Genomic DNA, 19326 nt, shown 5'->3' with positions numbered 1-19326 from the left:
TTCCTCACGGCTTTCTTAGACCGACTTCCTTCTTGTTTTTGGGGTATTTCCCTGCGCCAGTCATACCATGTGGCATTCACTTTCACGTTTGACTAAGATTCACGGTGACCTTTTAATCAGAATGACACCGGGCATGGAAGGTGGGGCCTTCGCTGGGTGCTGCTCTCACACAGGGCGCTCCGATTGGGTCACGGACTTCCTCACCCACCTCTTCATTGCTGCAAGCAATGGGGCCAAAAATCAAAAACTGAAGTCGGGCATTGGTTACAATACCATGGAGCACTGGACTGGAGGGCTGCTATGGGTTCCAGGGACAGGAGCAAACAGCAGCTGGACAGCTGTGGTCCTATTCTTGTGCTGCCCCGGCGTGAGGTTCAATCATTTTACCAATGCCCGGCCCAGGCTGGCAGGCACTACCATAAAGGTTTCTCATCTCAGCAATCTGAACTGGTTCGGTCTTCCTGCTGCTGGTAGCCACAGGACATGTTCTGAGGAATAAGAATAAGGGGAGGAGGCTCATCTCAGCCAATCGAGGGAGGGGGGGGTGTAGGGGGGAGAGAGAGCGAGAGAGGCACGTGCTTCTGTTATTCCCTTTATTTTAGTTGTCCTTTTTGCTTTGAGCCTGAGTCTGGAACTTCTGGTGGACGACCCTCAGCGTGGTGAAGAAGTTACCCAGAAAGTGGAGGAGGAAGGTCAGGCTGCACATGATCACCTGGGAGGGGGTGGGGAAAAGAGGATGCGCTGTAAGACCACATCACACCCATCCTCAAAGACCTACACTGGCTACCCATCCCTCAGAGAATACAGTACAAGACTCCTAGCCATCATTCACAAAAATCCTCCACAAGGACAAAGCCAACTGGCTGACCCCCCCCCCCCCCCCTTCACCTCCATATGCCCACAGGGAATGTTTGCTCCTCTAACTCTGGCCCTTCCACAAACACCGCCCCCTAAAGCCGCTCAATGGATATCAACAAGGGAACGAACACTTTCACTTGCCGGCCCCACCCTATGGAACAAACTCCCCACAGAAAGATCTTAAAACATGGCTATTCCGCAAAGCTTTCCCAACAACAAACACGAACCAACCCCGAACCAGGCCCTAACCCAGCAGTCAGGGTAAACAGCACCTACACTACCACACCTATGAATTGTCTTCCTTCCATTCAATAGCCATTATGCTCCCCTTAATACATATCTTCCACTCCGTCACGCTGTATGCAACATAATTCCCTTGGTACTGTCTTCGATGCACCGTATATCAAATGTTATTTATTGTTTATTGCTATTATTTATACTGTTTTTTACTCTTGTTACAGTTCTCTAGTCGTTCCCTGTACCTGACAAAAGGAAATACCTTGCTTCCTGCGCCTTCAAGTTATATGTAAGCCGATGTGACATGTAAATCGAACACCGGTATATAAAAACAAACAAACAAACAAATAAGACTCCAATCTGATCCTGCTAAAAGATGGCTGCGATTAGCTCCGGCGATCTCTCCCGCTGCGCCGGCTGGTTTAGTGCTCAGCGTACTGCGCCACGAGCGAGGGCAGTCCCAGCAGCTTCGAATCCCATCGCGGCCCTGACTGGCTGTGCGACCCTGGGCCCGTTGCTCTCTTTCAGTATCTAAGGGTCCGATCCCAGCTCTGCCACTGACTCGCCATCTCCCTGTGCTTCAAGTGGAACTGCTTACTGACATTACTCCTCCCACTTTCAGCGGGGGGTGTGACTGCATATAGGTTGCTTCTCAAGTAATAAAAGCGCTAAGCACATGAGGAGCTTTGTTTCTGTGAGGAGCCGATTCCCTTACCTGCCACTCTTTGCATTCAGGGTGCATGGCCAGATTAAAGAGAGTGACTGCATTGAAAAGTTGCCAGAACTGTAAAAGCAAACAAACAAAAAAACAAAAAGTCAGGTTCCCTGTCTTATTGTGTCCCAACACTGTGGCCCCTCTGCAGCAGCCGGGGCAACCATACCAGCTTAAAGTGCTGCCCTCTTGCAAGCCCCAGGGCTGAAGCGGGGCCTCTCTGAAGGTAACCTGACGACTGATGCTTCTTGGGCCAAGAAGCGCCACTGGTGAAGCAGCCACCCCACCCCTTCTCTCCCTCCCTGACCTCCTCAGGCCATAGAGCTGTAAACACTGAGCCACTGGAACAGCCTCACTGCTATTTTTTTTTAGTGGCCCAGAACGATGGGATCTCAGAGAGTGTAATTAGCATTCCTGAACCACTAGAGAGGTATAAAAAGGTTTCCCTGCCTTGTGGTCAGTGGTCTCTCTTGGGGCTCCCCCCAATCAGTTACATTATATTATATTTCATTCTGAAGGCAACACTCAGTCGGAGAGGGGATAGGAAGTCTACATCCAAACTCCTAGAACAACGTCTGCTGCCTGCCCTGGGGATACAGGGAGACGCCGGAGGAGGAAGCTACGGCTCTCACCCTGTCACTCTCACTGTACTCAGACAAAGACCCTTTCCTCCCCATCCTGAGCAGCATTCGGTTTTCACCAGCACTACCTCCTCCCGCCTGCCTTCCCAGCAGGGGGAGACATCCTGCCACTAGACCTGGCGGGTAAAGGCTGCGGCCTGTACTCACCTGTCCAAAGAAGAGGAATGGCAGCAGGAAAGTGAGACCCCGCCACATCCAGGACTGAAACCCCTCTGCAAGAGAATAAAAGGGATATGTTTCTCTAATGACCTGCTGCCAGAACACCACTTGCACAGCTCGGCACATCTGGGAACCTCTGGTTTAATCTCCTGAGATCAGCCCCCCATCTCTGTTGGTCCCTGGTTTTTTTTTTTTTCTTCAATCTAGTCTCAAATTTCATTGTCCTCCTCTATCCACTTCTCTAGCCGTTCCTATCTTTCATTGTGTCTGTATTTCTCTCAATTCCTTGCTGTGTTTTATTTGGTCTTTGGTACCTCTTCACTCCACATTTTGCCTGGGTCTTTTTCCTTTAATCCTATCTATCTATTGCCATCGGTTTTCAATCTCCTTCCGTTTTTATTCTTCCACCTCACGGGGCCACACTCACACCTGTGGCTTGCTTTCCTGTCCTGAGCTCCCCTCACTCTCGCCCAGATTGGGAGTGTTTCCTGCAGCATTCACCACCAAGAGGTTTCCTGAGAGAGCGAAGGTTTTCTGCTCTAGAAAAACTAGGGAGGGAGTGAAGTTGAAAGGTTAACTACCCTGTCCACATCATAGCCGCCTTCGCATAATTGCAATTGTAATAGTCGTTGATAATCATCCCATCACGTCACATGCCCTATTGAATTTCTTTATATATAGCAGTCACGACCAGGACATCCAAGCCATATGCTCTGGATGCTCCTGGTGAGGTTTTTTTTTTTTGCCCTGTTAAGCTTTTCCCTACAGACATAAAATAGCAGCAGAACCCATCTACATAAATGGGTCCCCAATTTCCTTTTAATCATCAACCCATGTGATTGCTTTAAAAAAGTCTTAGAAACAAATAAGAGGTGAGCATGATAAGATTTTTTTTTTTTGTTCATCCATTTCCTTCTGCTATTTTGGGCTGCCAGCTCAATGGGAATCCTTGGCTCGGATTTAGGTCCCACAAACCTTAATTCACAACTGTCTGGGGTTTATCTCTTGCTTTACAAACCTCTCATAATTCACTTAGTTCAGTCCTGAGCTAGGGCCATGCAAGCACAGGCCCCCAAATCTGGCCTCTAGGTGTCACCATTCACCAAGGGTTGGTCTCCTTCTCCCAGTGGCTGTAAATGCCATCTCCGCAGTACCCTCCAATCTAAGTCCTAGCTGGAAATCCTGACCTGGGGATCAAACTCTAGTCCTTTGGATGGCAGCACATAACACTGGCACTTAGACAGTCCATAAAATCAGATCCTTTTAGCAATATTTACAAAAGCAGACAAATATCACCTATTACAATAGTGGCTGCACTAGAAAAAAAGCACACAGATACACAACATAAACATGAAAAGGAAAAGAAACATGGGGATTTAGAGGTGGGTACATCAAGAACCAGGAATCCATGCAGGGAGATAACGGATGTTAAACAGTTACTTATTGCTGGGTAAATTATAACCAGGTACGTTGATGCTAATTCTGAGGGTACTTTTTTTATCTGCAGGGTTTGTGTATCAGTAATCAAAGCTGCACCAGTAGTTTTGCTTTGATTACTGTTCCAGGTTAAAAAAAGATCTGTAGCTGCTTTCTCTGTACATTATGCCTGAAGTTCCATTCTCTGTCCTCCCCGAGCCATAGGATCAAGTTTGTACTATGAGGGAAAAAAGAAGAAGTGTAACGGAAACACTCACATACAGAGTGGCTATAATCAGAGCCCATTTCCATGGGTAAAACCGTCTCCCCTTTTTTATTCACCAAAAGTTGTTTAGCAAGACTATAGGGGAGGAGAAAAGTGTCCAAGGTATGAAGCTGATCGACAGTCTTTTATGCATATGGTAAGGAATGGTCAGTCCACTGAGAAATCTGACATGAAATTAAGACTGATAGAAATATTTTGGAATCACAGTTACTCACAGAATACGTTTTGTGTCCATTGCATTTTCCTTCCTTCATTTTGTGTAACAAAAACCTCAACAAATTTTATTAGTGTAACACTAATATTGGTGAAACTAAATTGAGTTACACTGGAAGTCAGAGGCAGCACCAACTAAAGATAATGAACAAATTAACCCATACAGGAGGAAATGACATCGGGACTATTGGCTGCCTAAATGGGAGCTCCTACGCCATGTGGGCGATTCTAGCAGATATCTCAGGCATCTGTGAGCGTTTTCTCCCTGCAATTTCCTAGACTTGCCTCTTAAAGCCTGCCAATGTCAGTGAAGAGGAAATCGGTTAATTTCCGCAAGTTTTCATACCATAAATCAGAGTCAAGCCAGGAGGCCGACACCGACAAGACGGCAACGAGTGATGGCACAGACAGTGAAGTAGGCCTGGATGGCACGCCTTCCTTTACTGACTTTGATCTCCCCACTCACGCAGAATTTTGTAGCTGGTTTTGCGACGTGTGCCAAGATATTAAAAACTATAAACAGGAGGTAATGGATCTGTTGGGTGAAATTAAGGAGGACATTTCTGAATTAGGGCGATGGCTGGATGAGTCTGAAACTAGAGCTAACTCTCAAAGCCAGAGAGCTAAATCGCCTGTGAAGTGACCACAAATCTCTGCAACTGGAATACTCATCTCTCTCCCATAAACTCGAAGACCTTGAAAATAGGTCTCGTCAGAGTAATTTGCACATCAGAGGAGTTCTTGAGTTTCAAGATTGTGAGGGCGTAATACTACAATTGTGTCAGACCATCCTGGCTTCTTTCAAACAGAGTGAACAATCCCAACATTTGGAAATAAAATTGGAGAGGGCTCACCGCTCTCTAGGTCAGAAGCTGGTGAATAGACCTCATGATATTATAGTATGTTTTCACAGTTATGCTGTCAAAGAAAGGATCTACACTTTGGCTCGAAGGCAGGCAATCTGGAAATGGGGCACATCTCACTCTTTGCAGACCTTTCGCAAACTACAGTACGCAAGTGACAAGAGATGCGTGTGGTGACTGGGCTGCTTCGGAAGGTAAATATCCCTTACAGGTGACTATACCCTTTTGGCCTCTGGTTTTCCCATCAAGGGTACATCTCATTGTGTGAAATCAGTAGAAGAGACTATTGCGGCTCTACTGGATTCCGGTTTTACAGATATTGAACCCACAGCGCGTCCGCAGGTCTCCACCCAGCAGAAAGATGATTCTCGACGCTGGTTGCGAGTCGGAAAGGGCAGTAGAAGGCTGAGACGGAATTCGGAGGGCTCCATGTCATCTAAGGACATTTCGCTTTTCTGAGACTCTGCTCTTGTTATGGTGGTTTGCTATCTATATCTTTTCTAGTTGGCAAATCTAGTTGACTTTCAATTCCCTGAGACTCTATTTACTGCAAGAAAGTTAGCTTGTTTTTCTTTTGCTTGCTTTCATGTACTCAGTATGTGCATCCCACTGGGCTGGGAGCTTGATAGTTCTCATGACTATTCCTCCAGTGCTGATTCTGGGTCTATGAGTTGGTAGAGGCAGATCCCAGTGGGACATGGATTGAGGGTCGGGAGAGAGGGGAAGAGATTCAATTGTCTATTTTTTTTTCTACGAGGAATGGAGGGGGGATTGCTATAGAGGGTATGCTGATGTTTCGAGATGTGTGGGTGAAATTGCTTTAGCAGCAGGACATGGGACATGTACTATTGTTGGGGGGGTTATTTTTGGAGGCTTATTTTTTTTCCACAGTACTATAGCTTCTTTCAAAATGTTCTCTCTGAATGTTAAAGGCCTGACGCCAGCAGAAAGAGGCGTCTTTTGTATTCTGATTTGAATAGACTGCAGATTGCGAGAGCGACGTTACAAGAAACACATTTAAAAACCAGGTATAAGCATCTGAAGCATTCTGACACTTTCCCATTGCAATTTTGGCAGCCTGTTCAAAGGATTCTAAAATATACCAGGGTGGCATTCTGATAAGAAAGGATTTTATCTGAATACAAATGTTGCTAGAGCGAGCCTGGAGGCAGGTTCCTCATATTGGTGATTTTGGTAGGAGGAGAGACGTACACCCTTGTTTCAGTCTATGCTCCTAATTTCAAGCAAAGTTTATTTTTTTTCAGGCTCTGGGTGAGGCTCTCGGGGTGAAGGTGGAGGATCATTTAATTACAGGGGGCGACTTCAATGTTACTTTAAACCCCGAATTGGATAATTCTTTTGGATCCTCCTCGGATTCCCAGACTAGTCGACATAGTCTTAAAGTGCTCCTTTCTAGGGAGAATATCATTGATAGATGGAGGTCCTGTTTTCCCAGGTCGAGTAATTATTCTTACTTTTCCTGTTCTCACAAATCTTATTTTTGCATTAACTTATTGCTATTGGATAAAGGGATAGTTAATAGAGTGACATCGGTCGACATCGAACCTATTACATGGTCTGACCATGCCTCTGTCCAATTGACTACATTCTTCCATAATTATGATAAAGGTCAACTGTACTGGAGGCTGAATGAAAGCGTGTTAGAGAATGAGGATTTTACTTTGCAATTACAGGCTAATATCCAGGATTATTTAGCAACCAATGAATCCCAGGATGTGTCCCCTGTAGTGGTTTGGGTTTCCCTAAAAGAAGTGCTGCGGGGACACTTGATAGTAAGGGCCACTTACATGAAAAATTGGTGGAAAAGGATAGGAAGGTATTGATGGACCAAATAACATCCTTAAAAAAAATCTTATAAGAGGACACTATTTGTGAATTGCAACAATTGGATTCTTGCAGAACAAAATTAGCTGAGATGGATTCTGCCTTAACAGCTCATTGCCGAGAATTAGTGCATCAAACCCATTTTGAGGGTGGGACAAGGCAGGCAAATTATTAGCCAATAAATTATAAGGGAAAATGGTACAAAATAATGTGGTCAAAATCAAGGATGAGCAGGGTAATTTACTGACTACCAATAGAGATATTCAACAACGGTTCCTCCGCGAACTCTACAGAGCTAACTCAAATTTCGACTTGGACGTGATTAATGACTTTCTAAATGATATCTCTTTACCCACATTATCTGAAGCACAGCGCCTTGGCCTCGATAGAGGTATAATGCACTCAGAAGTTACTCTTGCAATCAAGAAGCTTAAACCCGGCAAATCTCCAGGCCTGGATGGCTTTATGGCCAGATTCTATCAGAAATTTTCTGAAGGTCTTGTTCCTCCCTTAACTAGAATGTTTAATTCTTTCAGAGGGGAATACAAGCTCCTGCAAAATTCTAACTTGGTTGGCATTACCATATTAGCCAAACCGGGCCGTGATCCTATAGGCATGTGGGTCTTATTGCCCCCATTTCTCGCATTAATATAGACTTGAAAATTATGGCTAAAATTCTAGCTGATAGAGGATATAAACTGGTTGAGCCTATTATACACTTTGATCAGGCAGGTTTTATCCCAGGTCAGATGGCCTCTGATAATGACTGCAAGATTATGGACATCATGTGGTGGGCTCGTCAACAGAAGCATCCCTTTCTCACTGTAGACGCTGAAAAAGCATTTGATTTGGTGCATTGGCCCACTTTCTTTAAGATGCTAGAGAAGATACACTTTGGGACTTACTTTATCCAATGGCTCAGAAAGCTTTATGAAGCTCCTAAAGCTTGTATTAAAGGACAACGGGAGTAATCCAGATCTGTTTTCTGTGGGTCGAGGTACGAGGCAAGGTTGTCTTATCTCCCTTGCTTTTTGCTATTTTTTTTTAGAGCCCTTCACACCTAAAATAAGAGCTAATCCTAAAATTTTAGGTTTCAATATTGGGGCATTTTCATCAAAATTATCCTTATTTGTGGACGACGTCCTCTTTATCTTGTCCAATCCCTCTATTTCTCTAGGAGAAACCACTGATGAAATGACCCATTTCAGTATCTGGGTTCACAATTAATTGGGAGACGTTGGAGATTTTAAACATAATGATTCCCCCTTCACAAGCGGGATTACTACAGGCCTAATTTCCTTTTAAATGGGTGTCCCACAAAATAAAATATTTAGGGGTATATATTGGTATACGATTGGACCTATTTCAGCTTAACTATCTTCCATTATTAGCACACATCTATAAAGATTTGGAAGAATGGGATAGATGATATATTTTGTGGCTAGGCACAATAGCTACTGTAAAGATGAATGTTCTGCCTAGAATCAGCTATTTATTCCAAACACTTCCCATAGTAGTGCATGATACCGGGTTGAAACAAGTGAGGCAGTTTATTTGGAAGGGAAATCCCCTAGGGTAGCAAAGCAGGTCCTTTTTCAATTTAAACGACAGGGGGGTTTAGGGGTTCCTAATCTCACTTGGTATCATGCAGCTTCTCATTTTAGGGCAATTGTAGAATGGCATAAAATTGGCATCCAGAAACCCTGGGTGACCTAGGAACAGGCAATAATACGATTAATGCCTTTAATCAACTCTGGCCTGGCAACCTAAAAAGACTTGGAGGGCCATGGATGCAGTTCTCCCTTCTTTGCAAAATATGCTTCTCGTGTGGGCGAAATGGTGGATACATCTGACTGAACATATAGCGAAGTGCTATAATAATCTTTATCACAATGCTTTATGTATGCTATGATTCTCGTCTCTTTCCTTTTCCTTATGGAAACAGCGAGGCATTCTTCGGTGGGAACATGAGTAGGGCCATGAATGGCTTTCTGGAATATCCAGAATTGCAACATACATATAATTTACTGGTTGCTGAAGTCTTTGCCTACCTGCAATTGAGACATTTGATGCTAAGCTCTCAGATAACGGCTAGTCTATCGAAGGGGGTCTCTATGTCTGAGTCAATGTAAAGATACTCAAAACAAAATTTCAAAAGTTCTGTCCAAGATATATATGCTTTTAAACCGTGCCCTTCCATCTAAACCAGCGCACATAATGGCCTGGGATACGAATTACACAAGGATGAATGCAGAGATATATTTATGGTTACTGGGAAGGGTCTTATATTGGCTAATCTCATTGAAAATGGGTAGAAAGTTCTATTATGATGGTATTACGCGCCTGAAAGTTTGCATACGTTTTTCCCCCTCGGCCTCAGACAGGTGCTGGAAGGGCTGTTTTGGTCTAGGCTCTCTCTTTCATCTTTGGTGGGACTGCCCTCCTATTCAGAGGTACTGGCGGAAGGTCTCTCAGTGGTGACATATGATCTTAAACTTATCAATTAACTTACATCCTCCTACAGGCTCTTTCGAGTGCTCCAATTCCACATGGAGACAAATTTCAACAAAAGCCAGCATGGCAAGTTATTGTGACAGCTCGGGGGTGAGCTTGCTCGGCCGTGGCGTTCACATAGAATGCCTCATCGTGCGGCCCTGAAGCCATGATTAGATCAGTTCTATCGGCTGGGCAAGATCACGGCGTTTAAAAAGAAACACACTGATCATTTTAAAAAGACTTGGGCTCCTTGTGTTCATTGGAAAGAGGCAAGCAATGTGGATTTGGATACTCCTGTCTCATGAGGTCTAGATTTCTGGCTTCAATATAAGAGTTGGCTCTAACTTTTCCTCTTTTCCCAATCCTCTGTATAGTTATGCTATTTGTGATGGGCCTCTATATTTCTGCTTAATAAGTTTAAAAGTACGGGGGGGGGGGGGGTTAATTAATTCAGAAACACACACGGAGCAGTGCTAGCTTTATTATAAGCATGTTTTCATTTTTATGTTGGCATACTATGTATTGGTTTAAACACTTTTGAGTGCAGCACATTTATGTTAGACACATTTTTCTTTTCTCTTGGCTCGTATGGTGTTGCAAATCTTTCTCCATACATTTTGACTATGCCTAAGGGTACTTTGATGAACATGTGTTGCTACTTATACTGGTTTGTTTTTTTATGATTGTGGTTATAATAAAATATTAATTATATTAAAAAAAAACATTTAACCCATACAGAACGTACCAGGAAAAAAAAAAAAAAAAAAAAGCAAAAAAGGACAGAGAAAAAGGTTTTAAAAAAACTGCAGTCACCACATGCGTTATACTGAAACAGAAAACGGAGTCGCAGAGATGCAGTCATGAGACAGAGCCCCCTCCTCTCACGATCTGAGGTTGCAGGCCCCACCAGGAAAGAAATGAAGGAAGGGCCAGGGCCGGAGCAGCGAGAGCCCAGTAGGGAACCTTATGTGGGAAGGCGGTAATGACTGAGGGGTGGGGGTGATTGAGGCCAAAGGGAGGAGATTTGCTGGGGGGAGGATTTATACCCCAGACACTGCACCAGAAAGAATCTCACTCTTTTGCCATCCGACTTGCAGACCGGGGCAGGCCACCCCCCCCTGTGGTCTCTGGAATCAATGCTAAACCACAGATGGATACTGGAGAAGTCACTTATACGTGATGCTTAGCTGTGTTGGACACTGGCTGTTTCATAGCTTTATTCTTACGTTATGATTGTAATTGTTGGCTCTGCTTCTCTTTACAAATCAATAAAAACAATTGATAAAATTCCCCACAAACTTGGAGATAAATTCCATGTGTTTGTTACCTAAACTAATATTTAGAATGTACCATTTACTATTCATCTTAAAAATGTCAGAAGATATTGTCAAGTGATACTTTAGTTTTCTTTCTAAGGTGAAGAGTCTTGATACAGCTAAACTTATTACAGTCCACAAGAGCTGCGAGGAGGGTGAAGGTCACAGGTATGGGAAGCACCTTCCCTATCCCCAGTAACACAGTGCTGAGGAAGGTCATGGGTATGGGAGGTGCTTACCCTCTCTCCAGGGACTCAGTGCTGGGGCTGTGAGGAGGTGAAGGTCATGGGGGATGGGAGGTGAAGGTCATGGGGATGGGAGGTGCTTACCCTCTCTCCAGGGATTCAGTGCTGGGACTGTGAGGAGGTGAAGGTCATGGGGGATGGGAGGTGCTTACCCTCTCCCCAGGGATTCAGTGCTGGGGCTGTGAGGAGGTGAAGGTCATGGGGTTGGGAGGTGCTTACCCTCTCCCCAGGGATTCAGTGCTGGGACTGTGAGGAGGTGAAGGTCATGGGGATGGGAGGTGCTTACCCTCTCCCCAGGGATTCAGTGCTGGGACTGTGAGGAGGGTGAAGGTCATGGGGATGGGAGGTGCTTACCCTCTCCCCAGGGATTCAGTGCTGGGACTGTGAGGAGGGTGAAGGTCATGGGGATGGGAGGGTGAAGGTCATGGGTATGGGAGGTGCTTACCCTCTCCCCAGGGATTCAGTGCTGGGACTGTGAGGAGGGTGAAGGTCATGGGGATGGGAGGTGCTTACCCTCTCCCCAGGGATTCAGCGCTGGGACTGTGAGGAGGGTGAAGGTCATGGGGATGGGAGGTGCTTACCCTCTCCCCAGGGATTCAGTGCTGGGACTGTGAGGAGGTGAAGGTCATGGGGATGGGAGGTGCTTACCCTCTCCCCAGGGATTCAGCGCTGGGGCTGTGAGGAGGTGAAGGTCATGGGGATGGGAGGTGCTTACCCTCTCCCCAGGGATTCAGCGCTGGGGCTGTGAGGAGGTGAAGGTCATGGGGATGGGAGGTGAAGGTCATGGGGATGGGAGGTGCTTACCCTCTCCCCAGGGATTCAGTGCTGGGACTGTGAGGAGGTGAAGTTCATGGGGTTGGGAGGTGAAGGTCATGGGGTTGGGAGATGAAGGTCATGGGGATGGGAGGGTGAAGGTCATGGGTATGGGAGGTGCTTACCCTCTCCCCAGGGATTCAGCGCTGGGACTGTGAGGAGGTGAAGGTCATGGGGTTGGGAGGTGCTTACCCTCTCCCCAGGGATTCAGCGCTGGGGCTGTGAGGAGGTGAAGGTCATGGGTGTGGGAGGTGCTTACCCTCTCCCCAGGGATTTAGCGCTGGGACTGTGAGGAGGTGAAGGTCATGGGGATGGGAGGTGCTTACCCTCTCCCCAGGGATTCAGTGCTGGGACTGTGAGGAGGTGAAGGTCATGGGGATGGGAGGGTGAAGGTCATGGGTATGGGAGGTGCTTACCCTCTCCGCAGGGATTCAGTGCTGAGGCTGTGAGGAGGGTGAAGGTCATGGGTATAGGAGGTGCTTACCCTCTCTACTGTTCTGAAAATACAATTCACAAAGCCGGATCTCCAACACATGCCTTAAGTTGGATCCCCAGGTTTGGGACAGTCCTGCATTTCTGAAAAGTTCCCCCACTGGAATACATTTGCACATTGTGGCTTGGATGAACCATTTTTGCTGTAATCCTGTGTACACTTATACAGGGTTGCACGAAGCTGTGCAAATGAGACTCAGAGCTCAGGAAGGAATGAACTTAGTCCCCCACGCCTGCATATCAGCCATTCTCCTTAGTGACGAAAGTGAGGTCACGAACACTCAGTGGGTACAAAGATGCAGTTAAGCCCTTGGTTAGCATTTTTCCACATTTTAAGCAGATGACAAGATGTGAAGTCAGAAAAGGAGTTTTTTTTTGTCACTGTTGAGGAATTAGCTACAAATGCACAATGTTTAACTCTCTCTGGCTTACCTTGTACTGAAAGTTCTTAGGCAGTGATACAGCAGGACACTTTACCCTGGGGACTTCTTGCTAGCTAAAACAGCTCTCTATGTGACATCCAAATACAGAACACCACCCCCTATAACACCCTTCATTATGGTAATGTTTTTCCACCTAAAAGCCGAAAAAGATCTCCAGAATTCATCATCCCACACCAGGATGGGGGAATCCCCCCGACTCTGGGTGAAGCATCTACTTCCTGTGCAGTAGCTATGTAATTATGCAGCCACTTCCCCTCGACCTCTTCTCGCCATTGCCAATGAGCCCAATCAAGTAGGACAGGAACGGTTTGCCACTTACCAACTGTCAGATCCATGGTGTGCCTCTCCCCTAGTGTCCTCAGCCGGTAGAGACAGCCGCTCTGGTAATAGTACTGGAGGAACTGGACAAAACCTGGAGCAGCCGCAGAGAGGGAGAGAGAGAGAGAGAGAGAGAGGGGGAGCTTTTCACCACAAGTACTGAAGGAAGAAAAGATGCAGCTCTGAAGAGGTGATGGCCCCCATCGAATTGTCTAGACATGTCCAGAGAGTTACTCTTGGCCTAAATTGGAAAGTGGATTAAGTGTTCATTGAACCACAGCTGCAGCTGCCATGTCAGAGGCACAAGGGGATGTAAAAGTGAGTTATTAGAACATGTATGGTAAAATGGTCCCACAGATGTGTGCCTATTTACATGGGCATAAGATCATAATCCAGAAAACTGCCAAGCCATAAAAACCATTCTTATATTCATTTGCTTAGTACTGAAAATCAGTGCTAAGCTCCCAACTGTTTTCCCCACCCTAACTCCATCCCCGCAGCCACTTAGAAGTCCATATTCAGAAGCATTTAGCCGGCTAACTCAGAAGTTAACTAGATAATTAATATGTGGCCACTTACCCGGCTAGAATTTAGCCCAATAAGTTAGGGGCATTCCAGGGATGTAACTGGGAGGAGTTGAGGTTGAACCAAAGAGCTGTCCTAAAGTTAGCCGGCTATATTCAATAGTGTGGTTGTACTATTAAATATACTTCCAAAGTTAGCCGGATACGTTTATCTGGCTGTACAGCTTGAGACTCTTTGAGCAACAAACAATGGGAGATTGGGGGGGGTGGGGGGAGAGTTGAAGCAGGGGGAATAGTCAAGATGTTGATAGTAAACGCTTGTTTGAAAATCTTTAATAAAATGAAAAACTTTTTATTTTTTTGCAATAATCTGGCTAACTTTGCTATCTGGACTATGTCTGAATAGGATCCTCGACCTTTTTAGGATTCGAAATGTAGGGGCTTATTGAAACTAGAGGAAATTTAGGAGCTCTGCAGAAGTAAAGTTTGAAATAAATACCAAAACAGGCCAATTTAGGAGTTTAAATGCTTTGGGAAGTCAGCCTCCTCAGCTTTAGGCTCCTAAATGTAGGTGATTTTTCAGCTGAAATGAAACAGATGTGCTTACTTTCAGGGCAGAGATACATGGCATTCTATAAATTGTGCAGCAAACACCGCACAGTTTATAAAATACTGCTATACATTTATGCTCAGAACCTGGATAAAGCATGCTTGCCTTTTTTTTTTTTTTTTTTAAACTTTCCCCACCATGCAAGAAGCACAGAGGTCTAGCCTGCAGTGCCAACCTGGCTCCAGAGAAGGTTCGACCATTAGTATCTCAAGGTCACAAAGTTACACAGAAAATTGATTTAGAGGAGAAAGAAAAGTGGAGAAGCTTGGTTTTACCAACTCGGAGCTCGCCCAAAAATCCATCTCAGTCGGCACAGCAATTTTAAGAATAAGCAGATGTGATAGTGCCGTGAGAGTTAACCCATTCTTCCTGTTTATAAAATCCCAAGCGAGAAAAAAAATCCGTCCATTACCTGGGCAGACATAAATAAATCAGAAGCCCTGGTCCCCTCCCTCATCCTGTGCCCACAATCCACCAAGCACTAGTGATTTAACTGAGGCTCTTTTTACTGGGCTACTGGCCAAGTCTTCTACTACTACCACCTCTGTTCACTAGCCTGGGACTTCTCTTTTAGTTTTCACCTACCGCCCCCCAGTAATGGGCACAAATCTTTGCACAGAGAAACTGCAAGTTATTTAAAGGAGGTGTTTTAAACATAGAAACATAGAAAATGACGGCAGAAGAAGACCAATCGGCCCATCCAGTCTGCCCAGCAAGCTTCACACTTCTTTTTTTCTCATACTTATCTGTTTCTCTTGGCTCTTAGTAACCTTAGGTTCTATTTCCCTTTCACCCCCACTATTAATGTAGAGAGCAGTGATGGAGCTGCATCCAAGTGAAATATCAAGCTTGATTAGTTGGGTAAGCGGCAGCAAAGCTCTCTGCCGTTGAAGCAGAGAGTAAGATATGCTGGATATGCTGGATATGCGTGGATATGCTGGATATGCGTAAAGTATTAGTTTTTCTTCTCCCTTGCCGTTGAAGCAGGGAGCTATGCTGGATATGCATTGAAAGTGAAGTATGCCTTGAAGGTCACATTAACTATCAACAAATATTGAATAAGCCTAATAATTGGTAACTGAATAAGCCTAATAATTGGTAATACCTATAGCCCATGAACCCACCCGTGTTTTTTTGTTTTGTTTTTTTAATTTGGAGATGGCAGCCCTCCATCCTTCCGCTCCGTGAAGGTGGAACACCAACCACTGGCCACTGGCATCCCGCTCTGTGAATGCCTCTGTGGCTACTGCCGCTCCGTGCAGTGTTTTGCTGCCTCCTCTTTATACGCGTCCTCTAGACCTGATGGATCCACAGTGTTTATCCCACAGTGTTTATTCATTAATTTATGATTAATGAATAAGAGCATAGCAATTGTGAGTTCCCTTACTGCTCTGTGCTGAGGTGAATTTAATCATTTTTAATGCAAAGATTTTGATGGAAAATTTTCAGTTCTTCTTCTTTATGTAAAATGCACCAGTGTGGTCATTCAAAATATCAAAAGGAAAATTGTTTCTTACCTGCTAATTTTCATTCCTGGAATACCACAGATCAGTCCAGACTCCTGGGATTTGCCTCCCCTCCAGCAGATGGAGACAGAGGAAGTTTTACAGACACTGCCACTTAACACGAGGTGCCACCTGCAGTCCCTCAGTATTGAACTGTACCCAAGCCAGAAATGAAACAAACAAAACCAACACCTTGATTAATTAATCTCCCCTGAATGAGCAGTGGGAAGAGGAAACCTGGAACTGAAAACCGTGCCCACACAAAACCCTGTGCAGGACTAACAAAAACCTGTGCCATTCTTCAGAGTAATCATAATAAAACAGATCGAGCAGGCTCCACAATTATCCCTTTCCTCAACTGGGCGGGACTCCGAAAATTAGCAGGTAAGATCCAATTTTCCTTTCCCTGTATGTACCCAGATCAGTCCAGACTCCTGGGATGTAGCAAAGCTCCCCTAAACAGGATGGGACTGCGAGAGTCCTGCTCACTTTCATCAAAGCCCATGGTCTCTGGGGCCTGGACATCCAAATGGTAATGCCTGGCAAAAGTGAGCAATGATTTCCAAGTAGCCACTCTACAGATCTCCTGTGGCAAAACTTGCTGACACTCGGCCCAGAAGGCCGCCTGAGAATGGGTAGAATGTGCCTGCAGCCTGAGAACGGGTAGAATGCGCCTGCAGCCCCTCCAGAATGGGGCGACCTTGATGGATATATGTGGAGCTAATAGCCTCTTTCAACCACCGTGCAATCGTGGCTCTTGACGCTTTTTGGCACCACTCCACAGCACAAAAAGATGATCTGACAAGCGGAAGCTGTTCGCGACCTTCAGGTATTGCAACAAAGCACGCTTTACATCTAACCGTCATAACTCTTTAGCCTGAGGCGTCATAGGATCCAAACTTGGAAAGGATGGGAGCGCCACTGAATGATTTAAGTGGAATGACATCACCACCTTCGGCAGAAAGGAAGAAACTGTTCTGCATCTGAAATTCTCAGAAAGGGCTCCCTTCATGACAAGGCCTGAAGCTTGGAGATTCGGTGAGCTGAACAGATTGCCACCAGAAACACCACTTTCAAAGTGAGGTCCTTCATAGTAGCTCGTTTCAGAGGTTCGAACGGAGGCACACACATGCTCTTAAGGACTACATTAAGGTTCCAGTAAGGACAAGGCTTCTGAACTGGAGGACACAAATGCTGCGCTCCCCATAGAAAAAACGCACAATGTCCAGATGTGCCGCCATATACACCCCTTGAACCTTACCTCGAAGATAGCCCAAAGCCACCACCTGAACCCTGAGGGAATTAAAGGATAAACCTTTTACCAAACCCTCCTGCAAGAAGGCCAAAATATACACTACTGAGGCTCACATAGGATCCACCTTCTGCCCCATACACTAGGCCTCAAAAACTCTCCATACTAAGTGGCTTTTTGTTTATTTCCTTAGATTTTTCCTTTTTTTTTTTTTTGCATTATGTAGAAGTTTTCTGTAGCCAGAAAACCTATAAATAAAAACAAACAAACAAACAAACCCCCCCCCCAAAAAAAATTCTCCATATTCTCATATAGGCCAGGGACATGGAAATCTTCCTAGACCGCAACAGGGTAGTGATGACCCCTTCCGAATATCCCTTATTCCTCAATCGCTCCCTCTCAAAAGCCAAGTCACTAGACAAAAGCGATCTGCCTGATTTAAACAAACAGGACCCTGACGCACTAGGTTTGGCAGATGAGCTAGCTGTAATGGATTGTCCACGGCTAGGTTGATCAAGTCTGCAAATCACAGACACCTCGGCCACTCTGGTGCCGCGAGAATCACGCCGCCTGGATGGACCTCTGTGCATTGCAAGATCTTGCCAACTAACGGCCAAGGCAGAAACACATACAAAAGGATGTCCGTCTGCCAAGGTAGAACTAAGGTATCTACCCCTTCTGCTCCTCTTTCCCTTTGCTGACTGAAGAAACCCGGGGCCTTGGCATCGTGGAAGGTTGCCATTAGATCCACGCACGGCATGATCCCCCTGTGACTGATGAGGCACATCACTTCCTCTGACAGCTCCCACTCTCCGGGGTGCAGCTGCTGCCAACTAGGAAAATCCGCTTGTACGTTGTCCGTGCCCGCTATGTGGAAGGCTGCTAACTGCTGTAGATGTTGTTTTGCTCAGCTGATTAAATCCTGGGCTTCTTGAGCCACTGCTCGACTTTTGGTGTCCCCCTGTCGGTTGATATAAAGCCACTGTTGTCGCATTGTCCGACAAAGACTCTCAGTGGCCTCCCCCTCACCAGGGGCAGAAATGCCTGCAGAGCCAAACGCACGGCTCATCTCTAAATGACTGATGGACCACAAGGCTTCCTCCGCCGACCACCGCCCTTGCACAGACTGGTTCTAACACACAGCTCCACGACGGGAGAGACTGGCATCAGTGGTGACTATCATCTAGATTGGGATCTCTAAGTCCACACCTCGTCTTAACTTGTCCGAAAGCAGCGATCATGAAAGACTGGACCAAGCAAACGCCGTACGTGGGAGAGGTAGCTGAAACTGCTCTGACAATGTGTCCCAGCAAGATAGTAAAGCCAACTGTAGAGGACTCATATGAGCAAATGCTCACAGAACCAACTCCAAGGTGAAAGCCACAGACACGAGAACTTGCAAGTAATCTCAGAACTTTGGTACTTGTCTCTCCAACAATCTGCAAACTTGAGCTTGCAATCTGGAAATCCGCTCTTCGGTGAGAAATACTTTTCCCACCCTGGTATCGAAACGCGCCCCCAGGAATTCTAAAATCTGGGAAGGGAAAAGATGACTCTTGGACAGATTGACTATCCATCCAAATGATCTCAGGCGCCAGAGGACTAAGTCCACTGCCTTCCGACAAAGGATTTCTGACTTTGCCCGAATCAGCCAGTTGTCCAGATAGGGGTGGACCAAGACCTCGTCCATCCGGAAAGCCATTGCCACCATGACCATCACCTTGGTGAAAGTCCTGGGTGCCATCGCCAGACTGAAGGGCAGGGCGAAAACTGAAAATGTTCTCCCAGAATCATGAACCTCAGATATCTTTGATGATTGGGCCGGATTCCAATGTGCAAGTATACTTCGGTCAAATCCAGAGACGCTAGGTACTCCCCCTTGTGCACCGAGGCAAACACCGAACACAGGGTTTCCATTCAGAACAGAGGAACCTTCAGAGCCACGTTCACCTTTTTTAAATCGAGGACTGGATGGAACGTGCCCTCCTTCTTGGGAACTGTGAAATAAATGGAATAGCGGCCTGTCCCTGCTCCTCCAGGGGGACAGGAACAATGGCTCCCAGCCTGCGTAGATGACAAATG

General features: G+C 45.8%; 1 protein-coding gene across 1 annotated transcript in view; it reads right to left on the bottom strand.

Moving 5' to 3' along the window:
• Positions 1-579: 579 nt before the first annotated feature.
• Positions 580-19326, bottom strand: part of TMEM120A (transmembrane protein 120A) — an 84762-nt gene continuing 66015 nt past the window's right edge. The window contains 4 exon segments of the mRNA XM_029612696.1: positions 580-712; positions 1811-1879; positions 2596-2660; positions 13355-13447. Of these exon segments, the coding sequence (XP_029468556.1) occupies positions 599-712; positions 1811-1879; positions 2596-2660; positions 13355-13447 (341 nt within the window). The 3' untranslated portion in view covers positions 580-598.

The sequence above is a fragment of the Rhinatrema bivittatum genome, chromosome 8 (assembly GCF_901001135.1).
Source record: "Rhinatrema bivittatum chromosome 8, aRhiBiv1.1, whole genome shotgun sequence".
Taxonomy (NCBI): domain Eukaryota; kingdom Metazoa; phylum Chordata; class Amphibia; order Gymnophiona; family Rhinatrematidae; genus Rhinatrema; species Rhinatrema bivittatum.
Note: the sequence above shows the minus strand (reverse complement) of the source record. Positions and strands in the feature narration are given on the sequence as shown.